Source organism: Castor canadensis, chromosome 2 (assembly GCF_047511655.1).
Source record: "Castor canadensis chromosome 2, mCasCan1.hap1v2, whole genome shotgun sequence".
Taxonomy (NCBI): domain Eukaryota; kingdom Metazoa; phylum Chordata; class Mammalia; order Rodentia; family Castoridae; genus Castor; species Castor canadensis.
Window position 1 is genome coordinate 133914578 of NC_133387.1, and position 17169 is coordinate 133931746.

A 17169-nucleotide genomic window follows, 5' to 3' on the forward strand; every position below is an offset into this window, starting at 1 on the left:
CCCATTAGTCACATCTCCTGTCATAGTGGCATCCCATTGCTTATGTCTGAGTAACCCTTGTTTTATTTAGTAATGGCTCCAAGGTACAACAGCAGTGATACTGGCTATTTTCTTCCAGTGTATTATTATATTTGTTCCATTTTATTATTAGTTATTATTGTTAGTATCTTCTTGTACCCTATCTGTAAACCGAACTTTATCATGAATATGGATATATAGAATAAAACATAGTACATATGTATAGGGTTCAGTTCTGTCCACAATTTCAGGCATCCATTGGGGGTTTTGGGATGTATCCTCTATGGATAAGGGGACCCCAAGTAGCCTGATTCCATTATGCTAGGCTGTGCACAGTGCCTGGCACAATATTGCAGCTATGGAATAATAATATTTTTAAAACATGTTTTGGCAGCTGTATTGGGTAAAGGAATTTGACTAAATCCTTATCTTTATCTTTGTTGGAAGACCAAAGAGGCTGGGTCTTTCCCATCCTTGTATGGAATAGTACCTGGAACACTGCCTAGCATAGAAAAAGAACTCAAGTGTTGTTGGATGAACAGACCAGTTTCTCAAATTGATATATTTATTAATGTAAACATGGCAGCCCTTTTGCAAAAGCTGATTGAGCTGCAAATGGACTGGGCCATGTTTGACGGTCTTTGCTTGTTTCCAAGGTCACTGAAGGGTCACAATTCTCATAAACATTTTAATTGCTCTGCTGTTATTGCATAACCTCCATTCACTGTCTCCACCTCTCTCATCACCCAGTTCTAGACAACCACACCCAAACCTGGCTCCCTCCCTCCACACACACACACACACACACACACACACACACACACACACACACACACACACACACTCTTGGCCCATGAGACACAGTTTTTCCACACACTGGAAACTTCCCTTTTTATCTTGCACAAGTTCCATACTCTGCCTATCAGTCTTGCATTTGCTTTCTGATTGATTCAGACATTGCATTTTACCCTGGACTCTATGGCTTTTGGTATCAAAACTGTTGAATTATTTGCTTCTTATCCCTATGCCAGCAAAGCTTTGGATTCAAGATTAGGCCCTACAGCTCAGAGGATGTGTATACTTGGGACTTCATCATCACCAACTCACTCTGAAGACACTGTCGGTGTTGACAGAGATCTTGTGCCCTTGGACAAAGGACTAGTGCTTTGTGTTCAGTAGCCTGGGGCTCTATGGGCTTTCTCCAGGGATGTCACTTCCTCTAAGAGCCCAGAAACTGGCCAAGTACACATAGACTGTACCAAGCTTATCACACAGAATTTCTACACAGAAGGCCTGAGCCCTCAGTAAACACCAAGTGATGGGCAGAGCTGGTCTCCCTGGCTTCTCCTATAGTCCTGTGAGTGACAGCCTTACCTGTTGTCTTTCCTCAGCTAACATGAATAACACTTAGGCACATGGACGGGCATATCAAGAGGCTTAGAACTGGCCTAGGCATGGGGCAGAGCCAGGGTGAGGACCAGGAGCAGGAGGGTGGTGCTAGGCAAAGCAGAAAGGCTTCCCTGTCACCTCCAGTATGTGACCCACTTCCCTCAAGATTTCCTCCTCCTTCTTCTTTCTGCTTACTCCTCTTGCCACACACAAACCCTCTACCATTTGCCTTCTGTACCCTGTATGTATTTTTAGCTTCTCTTCTATGAATGCAGTATCCACTCCCTGACTGAAAAGCTGATCTCCCATTTCGCACCCTCGTCCTTTAACTCCCTGGCCTGAGTCAGAGCTCTAGTTCCCTCTGACCTTGTGACAACCCCAAATTCAAGGTCATTCTACTTGGCCTGCCATCTTGTTCTAGTCTCACAGCCCAGACCACAGCCCAAAACCACATTTCCCTTCCGTGTGCACATCTTCATTCAGCCCATTATCTGTATTTAGGCACAATTCAGTTACTTGGCCTTTCATCTCAGGTCTCTCTTGTACTGGAACAATTTCAAGTCTCTTAGGAATATTTTGTTAGGTTGCATGAGTTCAGAAGAAGGGACGGGCACTAAGTCTTGGGATGTGTGTGATTTCCTCTTTATTTTAGACACTGGTGTTTAAAATAAGCCCAATTTTGTGAGACCTAAGGTCTGTGATTAGACCATTTAGCAGGAAAGGGCTTCCTTCTGAATGTCACTTGCTGGGAACTGTGAGACCGGGACAAGAATGGTTCAGAGACTCTTACACGAACACTTTTGGTCTTCCCTAGGACCATTTTCACCTCCTACCTGTGCACATGACAGCAGCAAAGACCCAGCACTGTCCGTAGCGCACTGGCTGGCAACCTGTGGCATGCCACTGCTTCAGGATGGCCACACTGCCAGTCCACTCTGCAGGGTTGACACCATCCGTGTAATTTTCACTCCAGTTTCCATTGAGTACCCCATTGTCATCGTTGCTGTTGATCTGAAGAGAAGCCATGGATAGAAGCTTTAGAAATGTCCTTTGCCTAGATGCGATGGGCCTGAGACCCAGACCTACATTCCAGTCCTTTGAGGGTACTTTGAAAAATATCTAACAAAGGAAATCTAGGAACAACAAGACAACTTCCCAAGCTTTTCCAAAACATGCAATTTGGAATTAATGGAGGTGATGGCCCATGCCCAGCTACTTCAGATCTCCGGTGAGAAAACTGGTTACCCACATTCTGGTTAGCCTCACCCAAAATGGCTTTGGTAGAAAGGCCCTGCCTCTTGACTCTTCATTTCCCCCACTGCAGGGAGCAACTGTGAGAAGGCAGATATCTCCCTGTAACAGCTTCCTCCCTCCCTGAGTACAGCAGGGATCTCACCATGGCGCACACCACTCTGCTGATGTAGACAGGGCTTCCCCGCAGGGCACAGTCCGTGCCTGGGTCGATCTGAAAGTGCAGGCTCTTGTCCAGCAGCTCCAGGCAGATGTCTATGATATTCTCTTCAAACTGCAGGAGGAAGTACAGAGAAGAGAAGCAGCCATTCTTGCATGTGGGAATACATGAAGAAATACACAACCCACCCACCCAGCCCTCCAGTGGAGTGTGTCTGTGCAATAAGATCCATTTGGAAGGTAACTGGCAGACAGAACAACCACGAATGACTTCCCAAGCAGGTGTGGAGTGTCAGAGTTCTGGGGTCACACACTTGACATGAATGCTCTGAAAGTCAAATCCCTCCCCCTTAATTTCAAAGTGACTGTTGCTACTGCTGGGTTTTCCCAATGAGTCTGCTTGGCTGGAAATTCTCTTTCTCCCTCTTCTCCCCTCCTTCTCCATGTTCCTGGAGCCTCTGAAATGCTCTTGCTAGAACAGTGTTGCCTCTTCTTCCACACTCACCTATGTCCCAGCTTATCGCTGGCAGCCATGCTCTGATGGTGCCAACATGCCATGGTTCCCACAACCCACTGGGGCTCTGGAATGACCAATCACGTGTGAGTTATGGAACTTCCCACCCAAGGTAGTCTGGCTTGTCTAGGCCTAGTGTAAGACTTTTTTTCCTCTGAGGTCTTCCCTGAGCCTGTGCGTGGTTTAGGTCTGCAGCCCTGGGTACATCTCCTGTACTCATCAGACTCAGTTATATGATGTAGTCAAGGTCCTTCTTTCCTGCTTGAGTGTATGCTGTCTTAATCCAGCTCTTTTCACAACTCTGGACCCCAGACCCTGGTGCAGCACCCAGCACATAGTAAGGCCACTATACATTTTTGTTAAATGGGTGTAAGTGAATGTATTTCTGTGTTTCAGTAGCAATAGAATTAGGAGGCTTCTCGGATCCATCTTTCTCAGGGGTTAGGCTGACCAGCTCACTTTTCTACTTTAAAATGGGGATGAGAGATTGGAGAGCGAGGTGGGAGCCAGGTCTAGGAGGGACTTAGGTGACTCCTAAAGGAGGCTGGAGCTTTCATTCCAGTCTCTGTCTCTACAGCCCTTCCACTCCCCCACAGCACTGGTTTTGCTCCAGCAACACCAAATTCCTTGTAACCCCTGCAGCAGGTCAAACTGTTTCTGGCCTTTGTGTCTTTGTTCATCCTGCCCTCTGCCTTCACTCAGCTCAACCGTCTTCTCTCCCAGGGTGCACCTTCAGTACCTCCTGCTCCTCCACTAGCCTTCCTCCTGGTTCCCAGAATGTTCTGTGCCTGTCTCTCTACTGCTATGTACAAACAACCTAGTTATGTATCTGGGTCCCCATCACACTATAGGATCGAGGACAGTGTTTTATTTGTTTTCATGTCTCTAGCACTTAAAATCCTTCCTGGCACTGAGCAGGCACTTACTGAAGAGGGGAGGGAGCTAGGCTCAGAAAGAAGCACTTCTTTTTCTGATGAGTGACAGCAAGCGCTTCTCCAGGGGTCCAAAGCATCCCCAAATGCCTATGCTGAGTGAGGAGCCGGGGAAGTGAGATGGGGCCAGTCAAGGCTGCAATGTCTTCAATGGACTATAGCCACCCTGGGCCTGGGATGGGCCTGAAGGAGTTCTATTTGGGAGAAAGTCCAGGACAGGGACCCATATCCAGCTGATATAAGGTCTGTGTCCCAGCTGACACCCCTTCTGAGTGCCCGAGGGCTGATCCTCTCCCTACCTCAGTGCTTCTCGAGCCAGGACTCAGCCTCGAGAGGGCTCTTCCCTAGCCGGCCTTAGACCTCCTAGTGCACCTGCTGGGGATTGAGCTTTAAACAAGAGGCAGACTTTTAGAAACATAAGAGGTGCCAATCATTTTAACAGGTAGGACACTATTTTTATGCATCAAATCACATTTAGAGTATGTATACAAAACAAAGTATAAAGGAACATATACTCAGTTGGTAACAGTGCTTAGGATGGCTGTGTTCTAGGCGTCCACTTTTATAATGCTTCCTTGCAAAGTTTTTGTCTGTTTCTTTGTTTTTGAGACAGGGTCTATGTAGCCCAGGATGGCCTCAACTTGTTATGTAGCCCAAGCTGACCTCCAACTCAAGATCTTCCCGCCTCCTGCCTCAGCCTCCCAAGTGGGTTACAAGGCATGTGCCACCACACCTAGCTCTGCAAAGTTTTTTAAACATTATTTGTAATGAAAAGATCTGTCATCAAAACAAATAAATAAGGAGGCCATAGTCGTGTAGTCAGGGCAGATGCATTGCTGTTCAGTGGCCCTTCTTCTGGCTGAGATGTTCAGAGACAAATTTTCATCAGGGAGACAGATTTGATGAGGTTGTGAGGATGCAGTCAGAGAGCAGAAAGTGGGACCCCACAGGAAACACAGTTTAAAACACAAAAATTCCAGGCACCATTTTTGATGTTGTGATCGTGTCCCTTTCATCTTCACTGTCATCCTGGTAGAATGGCACAGCCTTCAACTGCCCTTTCTCCTTAGATATTGCTGTTCAAGTCAGAGGTGATCAGTGAAGAACTCACCTCTCATCTCCCTGGGGCCTTTCCTGTAGCAACCTGGGCCTTTCTGGTGCCATTAGTTAGCACTGGCTAGCCGTTCGCCCTGCTCCTGCTCCACTCTGCCCACAACCCAGGGCCTGGATGGGCTGAGACCCACCTGTCCGTAGTTCCAGGGGCACGGACGGATCCAGTTCTTGTTCCCTTGGTAGATGAAGCCATAATCATTCACAACATACTCCAGCCTCTGAGGTTCACTGTCCAAGAAGACAGCATCCCCTAGGAATGAAAATGGGAGGACCCATTTTCAAGTCAGCTTGCCTTGTGCCCCATTCCTAGCCTCACAGTCCCATGGAATCTGACAGGGCACCTGATGACACAGAGGGTGATGGGGTGGGGTTGGAGTAGATCATGGGAACAGGCTCAATATGAACATGAGGCAGAATAATATAAGCTTACTTTTGATGAAATTTCTTAGTTTACAAAACATATGAACATTCTAGTCCTATCTCCAGGTTGAGAAAACAGACTCAGAGTGATTAAATCACACATAAGTAGAGAGCAGGCATTTGAACACAAAGACAAGTAACTCTATATTCTGTGTTTTCTGCTACATTTAACTAAGAACAAATCAAAACATGACATTGACCTCATCATCCCTGGTGCTGGAATGAATTCGAAGACGAGTATTTAGGTTGCACACAAAGATTTAGATACAAAGCTCCTTGTCTGAGTGCTGTTTATAATGCTGAAAACATGCAAAATAGCCAAAATGCCTTGTTCTTGGGAACTGGTTAAATAACTTCAAGGCATCTCCACCACAGAGTTCTTTCCACACAGGTTTAATGTAAGGCAGCAAAGTTGTATGTGTAGACATGCAAATCTACCTGTGATGCACTCAGTTTAAACAGGTTGTAAGATAATGCACAGCACGAATTGACTTTGGTTAAAAATATACACACACATGAACAGAGAATTCTGAAGCCTATCCCCAAAGAAATTAACTGTTAGTAATTGGTAATTAATAATTATTAATAAATAGTAATTGTTTTTGTTTTGCTTTTTGTTTATTATTGTTCTCCATATTCTGTACCTCTGTGGAGGCATGAGTCTGAGATGAAGGGGCCCTCCTGTCCCCCAGAGAGGCAGCCTCAGACACAACTGATGGACACTGGTGCAGGAGGACTCCTTGCTGAGCTGTGTTTTACCAAGGGTTTGGACCAGTGTGGTGAGAAGCTGTAGGTTCATGGTTGAGACCACAAATACCTCTGAACTACAGAGTGGAACTTCCCAGCCAATATCCCATGCAGTGACTGCAGCCCTTACTGGTCCATACCAAGGGTATGACCCTACCATTCCTACACCAAGGACATGGGTGTGATACAAACCACACTGTCCTCCTCACTGCTCAGATATGCCTTCAGTACAGGTCTGAAGTCCACCATCCATGCGTGTGTCTGTCTGTCTATCTGTGTGTATTAGAGAGAGGCAGAGAAAGAGAGAGAGAGATACACACACACACGCACATATACAGAAATCAGACAACTGGCTCTACTTGATCCAGGGCAGGCTTCTTCGCCCAGCTGGTGAGTGTAGTTCTGAGTATTCAGTGAGAGGGTGGGAGATAGTGCACTGTCAGAAACCAGCTGGGTTCTGGGGCCTGACATGACCCAGCAGCCCCACTGGGATAACATCGGGGGAGAAGGTAGAAGGAGAGGAAGGGTGGCAAGGGGATTTTTCTCCACATCAGAAGTAAGACTTAATTGAGTCTGGCCCCTGCCCAAAGCACAGCAGACCCATCCTCTGCTCTTGGCCCTTCCTGCCCTCTGCCCACACTGTGTCCTTATGTCTCCCTGTGTATCTATTGCCATTCCAAGGTGGATTTGGTGGACTGGGCTTGTGGAATAAGTGTTGCTGGTATGTTCAGTGTGCCTTTGTACAAGAGAAAAACTGGACACAGTCAAAATGCTCCAAAAAAGGGAACTAGTTAAAAAAAAACGTGGTGCATCCAAGCAGTGGAGATTGTAACTTAAGAAAAATGTTCTGATAGGAAAATATATTGAATATCTAAATGGAAAAAGTAAGGTGGAGACTGATATGTATTATGTAACTCCACTTATGGTGTGCATTATAGAATCACACATACAGATAACCATGTGCGTGCATATTTAGTTAAGTATAGAATACTTTTATAAGACTATACAAGAGAATGTTAGCAGGGTTTCCACTGGAGGATGGAACTTAGAGACAGGCAGGTTTTGTCTTTTGCCTTTACCTTTCTTTTCTCTCTCTCTCTCTCTCTCTTTCTTTCCTTTCTTCCTTCTTCTCTCCCTTCCTTCCTTCTTTTCTTTTTTCCTTCCTTCCTTCTTTTCTTTTTTCCTTGTTTTTTTTTCAGTCTTATCCTTTATTTCATTCCTCAAATATTCAATGTAGTGCATTTACTACTTTTAAAATGAAAAAAATTCAAGTTAACTTAAAAATATACAGTGACAGTAGATGTTAGCAGGGGTCTATTTAAGATTCTTGGGTACATTATTTTTAAATTTTAAATAAGTAAATAAATAGCAAGGTCATCCATCCTAGTTGGTGGCGGTTGGGAGTGGATGCTGAGAGACCAAGGAGTTGGGGGCTGGAAACCCTTGGGCCTAGCTATCTGGCAACATGGACAGAGAGACAGAGATGAAGGAGTCCTGTGTGGACATCTGCCTCACCTGGGCACCAGGGATTGAAGAGCAGGATGAACTCCCCGAGCTGGTAGGCTGTGACAGACCCCTGGCAGGAGCTGATATGAATTTTCAGGACATACCGACCCACAGCTGCCATGGGCGGGGCACGCAGGCTCACTTCCATTGAGGTGGCCCCATTGGTCTCCAGTGAGGCGATCCAGGGACTGGGTCCACCACAGCTTGCCAGGCTGAACACTGCCCGAGTGCCTTTGGCCAGTTCTGGCAGGGGCCCTGCGAAGGAATAGAGCTGAAGCTCTCTATGGTGACCTCCATCCCCCAAAACACACACCCTTTGGTCAGCTGAGGTTCTCACCAGTCTCAGCCACAAAGATGATGTTGTCCAGGCCTGGCTGGAAGCCCCGGTTCCTGAAGTAAAGGGTGATGTTGAAGGCCTGGCCCCGACGGACAAGGAGGGAGTCAACGCTGATCTCGTCTGTGTGGTGCCTCACGTTATTCCAAGAGCTCTGGAAGTCGGTGAGGGCCACCTCCAACCCTGCAATGGGGGCACCAGGGACAGGCAAAAGAGTGTGGTTATGGATCCTGGTCCAATCCTGTCCACTACTTACTAGTTGTGAAAACTTGAGAACAAAACTTAGCCTCTGCATCTGTTTCCATGTTGGTAAAATAGAGTCCATCATACCAGCCTGATAGAGTTTATAATTTGCTCTTTCCTTCTTTCTTCCTCTCTCCCCTACTTCTCTGACTCTCTACCCCTACTTCTCTGACTCTCTACCCCTTCTTTCTTAGACCCTCTTGAAGGTGCATGGGTGTCTGCCTCTAACTTCTTTTGTCAACCTACCTAAGTTTGATTGCTCCCTTCACCCCAGCATGCCTTCAGATTACCACAATATCCACTTTCTTGGAATCAAGTTAAGTTTCACTTGTTCCTGTCCCAGCTCCAAACCTGGGAGCAAAACCCTAGGTTAGTGGCCCCTGGATTACCTGCCCTACTTTTAGCATTCTGGTGGCTGTCTGACCACCACCAATGCCATGTGCACCATATCCTGAGATCGTGGATGCTGAGCAAAGTCAAAGAACGCACTCCTCTCAGTCTTCTGGAGCTTCTGCTAAAACACAGTCTGAATTCGCTATTCTCTAAGTATGCCTGTCCCAGAAGGGCTCTGTTTCTGACTTCGTTTTGATTTTTTAAGGCAGAGTCTTGCTGTATAGCCCAGACTGGCCTCAAACTCACAATCCTCCTATCTTGACCTCTCATGTTTCTGACTTCTTGTTTAACCATGGTCTTGTCATGGTCCCCAGTCACCTGTGGGTAGGTTCACGGTCTTCAAATTACAATTTGCTCTTTCTCAGCCTATATCAATTGATATGTCACCAGGTCCCTTCAGTCCTTCGATTAAACATCTCTGGTGTTCATTGTGAACATAATTTTTCACATTCCTTAACGCACTTCTCGTGACTATAACAGCCTCCAGCAGGACTTCTGCCTCCTGTATCTCTCCCCACCACCTTCCTTTAATATATCATCAGATTACCTTTCCTCGAGATAATTTGAAGTGCCATCTTTTTGCTTTAGAAGTTCTAAGATACCCCACAGTCCACCATATAAAAAAAATACTCCTCTACCTGACACTTAAGACCTCCATACCTGACTTTAACCTACATCTGTATTCTCATGTCTCACTACTGTTGGCATCAGTCCTCTTCTCCAGTCAATTATCCCAAACAAATGGTACACCTACTGTCTGTGTATTTTGTTTCTGCTACAGACCGACTCAGACTGCCCCCTCACTATTTCATCAAATTTTACTGTCCTCTAAACCCACCTCCCTCATACCTGCTCCAGTTGGCCCACCCTGCTCTCCTTTCCTACTGATCTATAGCATTTCACTGAAACACTGGGAATCCATTTTTTTTTTAGTTGTAATGGGATTTGAACTAAGGACTTAATGCCTTCTAGGCATACACTCTACCACTTGAGCCACTCCACTAGCCCTTTTCATGTGTGTTGGGAATTTTTGAGATAGGGTCTCTCAAACTATTTTCCCAGGCTGGCCTTGAACTGTAATCCTCCTGATCTCTGCCTCCTAAGTAGCTGGATTATAGGCCTGAGCCACTGGCACCTGACTGAAGCACTGTGAATCTTAACTGCTTAATTGACAAGTTAATTTATGCATCATGCTCATTTATTCATTTATATCAACAAATTTTTGCTGTGAGCCTTCTCATTTCAGTCTCAGCATGAGGAGCTCAGCTGTTTTCCTGGTTGATTTTTGTCTGTCTTTCAACACTAGATGTTTTCTAGTAAGGTCAGAGATCCAGCTACTTTGTCTTGGCTGTGTTTAGATTTAAAAAAATAAGTGAACCACATCATTTCACAAAATCCAACACCCTTTCATGAAAAAATGCTCAACAAATTAAGAATAGAAGGGAGTTTCCTCAACCTGGTAAATGGTATCTATAAAACCCAACAGCTAACCATATTTTGTAGTGAAAGACTGGATGTTTTCCTACTAAGATAAGGAACAAGAATAGGATGCCTGTTGTTGTCTATTCTTGTCTTGTTATTGGATACAACATTGTGTTGGAGTTTCCAGCCAGAGCTATTAGGCAGGGAAAAGAAATAAAAAACCTTAAGATTGGAAAGAAGAAATCATCTCTGTTCACACATGACATATGTGTTTGTCTACCTATCTGTATTTACATACGAATACAGGATAACTCTACAGTACAAAGACAAATAACCCTAACAAAAAATGGGTAGCTAGCTGGGGTTGGAGGCATACATCTGGAATATCAGATACTTGGGAGGCAGTGAGAGGAGGATTGGAATTCAAGGCCACCAGAAGCAAAGTTAGTTCTGAGACCTTACCTCAGAAACAAGATAAAAACACAAGGATAGGGGGTGTGTAGCTCAAGTAGTAGAGTGTTTGCCTAGCAAGTATGGATTCAATCTAGTACCTGGGATGAAGGATGGGAATTGAAGGGTAGCTGACCTAAATAGACATTTCTCCAAAGAAAATGTGAGAGAGGCCAATAAACACATGACAAGACACTCAGTAGCCTTAGGAAAATACCCCTTAGGATGGTTATAATAAGAAAGACAATAACAAGTGTGAGAGAGATGCAGAGAAATTGGAACCCTCATGCATTGCTGGTGGGTTTGTAAAATGTGCAGCACTTTCAAGAATGCTGGCAGTTTCTCAAAATGTTGAACATAGAGTTACCATGTGACCCAGCAATTGGCCCCTAGGCTTATACCCAAGAAAGAAGAACACATGCTCACACGAATGTACAGGAATGGTCACAGCAAAATTACTCTCAGTAGGCAAAATGTGACAACACAAATGTCCATCAACTGATGGATAAACCAAGTGTGGTATATCCATACAATGCAATATTATTTGGTCACAAAAAGGAATGTTGTGCTTGCTACCACATGGATGAAACTTGAAAACATTGTGCTCAGTGAAAAAAGTCAGACCCCCAAAAGACACATGTTATATGTTTCCATTTACCTGAAATAGGTAAATCTGTAGAAACAGACTGTGGACTAGAGATTGCCAAGCAGTAGAGAAAAGTGAAATAGGATATGACTGTTCATGGATATAGGTTCTTTTTTTTTTGAGGTGATGAAAATGTTCTGGAACTAGATAGTGGGGATGCTTGCAAAACTTCGTGAATATTGTAAAGCCCACTGAATTGTATACTTCACATGGATGACCTTTATGGTGTATGAATTATATTCGAATAAAGCTGTTACAAGCAACTATGAACCAAATCAACTGTATTTAAATACCTTAATAAATATTAAATGATGTCTTCTTAAATATCTCTGAGTTCCTTTTGATTACTGGGAACATACATCTTTTTCATAAAATAGCTTATTATTGTTGTTGTTATTATAAAAGAGATAAAAGCATAATGACAAGCACATTGTAGATACTCAGAAAGGTTTGCTAGGCTGAATAGAATTCTCTATCTTTTGCAAAATCACCTGGTATTTATTTCAGATTTCATATTCTTTCAGCACTTTACCCAGGTCTTTCTATTCTGGTCTGGTCACTGTGCTAGGCAGTCCAGGACAGTTATCTTATTTAGTCCTCCTCAGAGCCTTGGAGGGACAAAATGTTATGTCATTCACGCTCAGATATGAGAAAACCAAGGTTCAGGTAGAGGAAATGTTTTGCTTTGTTGGTTTGGTGGTACTGGGGTTTGAACTCAGGACCTCACACTTGCTAATAAGCTCTCTACCACTTGCACCGTGCTCCCAGCCCCATGATGAAATGTTTTGCCTTAGGTTAAACCCAGGATCCTGACCCAAGTCCAGTATTTTTCCCGCTTCCGACAGTAGGTGCCCGTTGCTGGTTTTCACTCATGTTTGGAAAGAACATCTTGACCCTGTCAATTGGGAAGCCACTTGGCTTTTTCCTAGTAGTAGAAAAAGAAGCTCACCCTTTTAGGGACTAGTTGACTAGGCAGAGACTACTACCTGGCTCCTCTCAGGTTGGCGCATGACTCAGGCTACCCAGCAGGCGTGGCAACATCTAACTAACAGGGAAATAACAAGGAGATAGTAGGAGAACTTTTAAAGGAAGTGGTCTCAATCTGTCCTAGAAAGACGTTCCCTCATGGGTACCAAGAGCCATGCATAAGAAAGTTCATTGCAATATTGCTTGAATAACTGAAAATTAGAAACAACCTAAGTGCCCATCATTAGGGGATAAATAAATCATTTATACACATTACTGTGGAATACTATGCAAAGTGGAAAATATTGAGGGACATCTACAGGTCTGATTGGCATGGAGAGCGCTCCAAGACATGCTGGTTGAGCTGAGTGTGCGGCTCAAGTGGCAGAGCACTTGCCTAGCAAGCATGAGAACCTGAGTTCAAACACTAGTACCGCCAAAAATAAAACAAAAACATACTGTTGAGTGAAAAAAAGCCAAAGGTTGGAACTGGAGTTTATCTATAATTATTGCTTTATTTTACTCCAATATAAGTGTTTATATATTTCTTCCATAATGAAAAGTTGTGCAAATTTTGAAATAGAAATTGAAACACAGTTTAAATGAAGATGAGATTGTTACATTTGTAGAGCAAGGTAAAAGCTCATCCCTGTAAATGGTTTCAACTAACCATTAAATCTTCATAGTAGCTCTTTCTAGAGAGAGGGGGATGATATAGAGAGAATGATGATGGCAGGAGGACTAACTAAGATGAGGGAGGAAGACAAGATATAAGATCCAGAGAACTTTGGAGTTAGAAGACAACCTGGAGACTGTGGTCCAACCCCTTCCATTTTTCAGGCATGGGAGGTTGGAAACTAAAGAACTGACTTACTTTGGGATAAAAGGTTAGCCAGTGCCAGGGAGGGATAGGAATCCTTTCCCCCTAATCTTGCCTGTCTCACCCGGCAGGTGTGGGAGCAGCAGTGTTGACATGCAGCTGTGTTTACCTGTCTTCCACCCTGCCTCCACCAATAAATTCTGAGAATTCTGGGGTTTCTACTCTTCCTGGGTCAGCTCTGTATTTACTCCTTTCTTCCTCTGAACCTACCCTTCTGCCCTTCACTATTACAGTCTTCTCTGTGTCCTTCTGGTCCCTACATTCTAATGACCCCATGGGCTTTCCTACCTTGGGCCATGGTGGCTGCTTCTGGACTCCTGGGATGCTCCCCACAGAATAGCTGGAAGGGGACTGGAGCTTCAGGAAATTGATCCTAGAATGTCTGCTTCCCCTTCCATCCCAACACTCCTGGAGACATTGAAGGCGGGGCCAGGCTGCTGCCCTGCCACCTCTTATAGGGCAGATCACAACTGGTTTTCTCACTTGCCCTCTGGTTTTTCTTGGCAGTGCTGCTCAGCTGAAAGGAGGTGTGGAAGCCTAGGAACCATCAGGGCCTTGTGCCATGTGGGCCTTTGAGAACTCTTGGGCAACAGGGCATTTCCTGGAAGATGCTGTGTTGTGAGGGGAATCCAGTATGAAGAGGAGAATTTATGGGGCTTCCAGGGAGGATTGGAGGGGACTGTGCCCCTACAGGAAGAGGTGTCAAGGTCCCAGTACCCTAACAACTAAGAGCTCAGTGAGCCTGCAAACCTGCCCCGCATCTGTGCTCTCTCTTTTATTCCAAAGAGTCACTTTCTGGATATAAAATGCAAACAAAACTCACTCTGGATTGCCCTTGACAAGAATTCACTGAATTTATTTTCTGGAAGTGGTACTGTTTTGGGTGACACCTTCCAGGTCCAAGGTGAATCTCAAATAGAAGTAGTAGAGGAAGGAATGCTGGGAAGATTCATGTAAGAGTTTTGGAAACAGGTGAGAGGATGGAATGCCAATGAGCTAGGATTTTGTCCTAATAAGAAAAGGATATAGTGGCTCACTATAATCCAGCTACTTGTAATCCCAGCTACTTGGGAGGCTGAGATTGGGAGGATGGTGGTCCAGGCTGGCCCAGGCAATAAAAGCAAGACCTTATTCAAAAAAGTAACTAAAGCAGACAGGGCTGGCAGCATGGTTCAAGTGGTAGAGAACCTGCCTAGCAAGCACAAGGCCCTGAGTTCAAACCCCAGTATGGCCAAGCAAATAAATCAGCAATAAAAAACTAAAACCAATGAGTACTTGGAGTGAATGCACAGGGAGCAAAACTCTGATGGGGGAAGAGAGAGGGGAGGAAGGAGAAGGGCCCTGAGTGAGGTGGAGACTCCCACCTGCCCTGCCTTTCCTGCTGTGAGGTGCTTCTCCCTGCATCCCCCTGTCTCTGGGTCCTCCACTCTCAAGAACCTACTCATCAGCATTTTCTCTCTCCTGTATTTTCAACTCTCCCTGTCCCCATTCAGCTCTAACAATATATACATACATAAATACAATTAATTAATTTTTGTGGGCTTTTCTTTGGGGGGAGTGTTTTGTTGTGGTACTGGGGTTTGAACTAATGGCCTTACGCTTGCTAAGCAGGTGTTCTATTGCTTGACCATCACCTTCAGCCTCACAAGTCACTGCTTTAACACACCTGCACCCTCCGTCAACCCCTTACCTCCCTTTACCCAATGTCACCTTCCGCTCCCATCCTTTCTCAACTCCACCGCTTGGCCAAGCCCACTGCTTTGCTTCCCACCTGCCCTTCACCTCACTGCAGTCTGCCTCTGCCCCCAGACAGATACCACTCTCACATGTCCCCTCTGATGGCCAGACACCCTTTCCTACTCTTATCTTGGTTGGGGGGTCTCCTATAGCCTTGAGTGTGCAGACTATTCTCTCTGTGTTAGGAGATCTCTCTCTCTCTCTCTCTCTCTCTCTCTCTCTCTCTATCTCTCTCTTTCTCTCTCTCTCCTTCTCTCTCTGTCTCTGAAATGTTCCCCTTTCTCCCTTGTCTACTTTCTCCAGTCTCCAGACTATAGCATCACTCCTCAAGAAGTCTTCCTGACACTTTCCATCTACCAAACCAGGAGTTAGGGGCTTGTTCTCTTGCATTCTCTATTAGCCAACTTATTCCTGGACATTATAAAACCAGCCCATCCTTCTTCCAGTCTTACTTGAGGGCATGGAGTGTGTCTTATTAATATGATAATGGATAATTATTGTCATATTGGTAGTAGAACTACCAATAGAAATAGTAATAGCTTTTAAGTGCCACTTAGTGTTTAAATTCTTTCTGGGCACTATCCCTCTCAATCTTACAACACCTCATGAGTTAGGAGTATCTTGTTGTTCCTATACTACAGATGAGGAAATCGAGTCTTCCCAAGATCCTTCATGAAGAACTGGTGAGTCAGCTTTGTACTGTACTCAGACTTGAGAGCTTCCTGAGCGCTCCATCTCAAACATCATTAGTATTCCTGTTCATATTTGTTCCCTGATGGAGTAAATGAATTAAAAGATGATCCATGCATGAACAAAGGGATCAGTACCTGAACCCACTGCTATATGCTGAGATGGGAAGGGACAGAAGTCCATGTGAAGGGAGATAGGAAGGTGAGTACAGCAGGTCTGGAAGTGTATGGTGGCCAAAGAAGAAGGAGCCCAATAGCCAAGGTGGCAACATGGTGCCCTTGGGGCCAGGCTAGAGCAGCTGGGGAAAGCTGAGAGGATTTTGAAGCCATCAATTGGCCACTGTGAGTAAAAACCCAGCCTGAGTGGCCTGAACTCTGGACAGCTGTACCTAACTCCCAAGCCCTCCCCACAGCTGGAGCAGAGGGCAGGCCATTTATACCCAGCCTCCCCCAAAGGACCTCACATGGTCAGGAGGCACTCTGAGAAGGTATGTCTGTGGTAGACACTGGACAGGAGAGAGGATGTAGAAGCGTTCCAGCGGCACAAAGTCCATTCATGGGGCCAGGAAAACCCACAGTGGTTTCTCTGCCTGGACCCTGGAGGTTGAACAAGCCCTGGGCTCTGGGCCAAATGAGCTGTTTTACAGGTTTAACCTTCCATCGGATTCCTGTAAACCATTAGTCAGAGGGCGTGTGGGGAGGTGTGGGGAGGCATCTCGGATAGAGCAGCCTGTCCCTTGGTCCAAGGGAGAGTTGATGAGCACCTTCCTGCCTGGATAGAAGCTGGGCTGTGACCTCAGGAGGGGAACACTTGAGTAGGGAGGTGGACATACATGTCATCCCCATGGGTCAGGCCAGCTCAAGCAAGGTGGGGATGGGGGACCTCTAGACCTTTCTAAGACCCAGAGAGACTTGGGAGCCAGTTCTGACCTTGCAATGAATTCCTTTGGGAAAGTTCTGGTTTTCTTGTCTATAAAGTCAGGGGCCATGATACCTGGGCTCCCAGGGGAGGGGAGAGTAAGGAGGTTCATTGCAGATGGTCACAAAGGGAATTGGCAGATCCAAGTGGATTCCTCTATCCCCACCCTCTTCCCAGCCAGGAGAAGAGATGAAATCCATTAGGGGACCTCAATGTGTGAATGAGCCTCACACTTTACAAACCATTTCAGAGTCCACTTTCCCATTTGGTCCTCACAGCAGTCCTGGGCGAAGGTGGACTGGCATGACTAATGTCATCTTACACCCAAGGAAACTAGGGTCTCACCTTGGAGTTGAGAGCTCTTTGCTTTGTATCACACATTGATGATGGATGTCACAGACCTCAAAACTGCCAGCCTAGAGGACTTGAGAATTATGGGTT

The 17169-nt window shown here is 45.4% G+C and overlaps 1 protein-coding gene across 2 annotated transcripts in view; it reads right to left on the reverse strand.

The window, feature by feature from the left end:
- Tgm5 (transglutaminase 5) overlaps positions 1-13843 on the reverse strand; it is a 32372-nt gene extending 18529 nt beyond the window's left edge. For both annotated transcript variants that reach the window (XM_074065791.1, XM_020157422.2), the window contains exons 1-6: positions 13672-13843; positions 8387-8566; positions 8059-8304; positions 5508-5626; positions 2804-2932; positions 2241-2418 (exon numbers count right to left, since the gene is read on the reverse strand). In XM_074065791.1, the coding sequence (XP_073921892.1) occupies positions 2241-2418; positions 2804-2932; positions 5508-5626; positions 8059-8304; positions 8387-8566; positions 13672-13681 (862 nt within the window). In that variant the 5' untranslated portion in view covers positions 13682-13843. The remainder of the gene's footprint in view (positions 1-2240; positions 2419-2803; positions 2933-5507; positions 5627-8058; positions 8305-8386; positions 8567-13671) is intronic.
- Positions 13844-17169: the final 3326 nt, after the last annotated feature.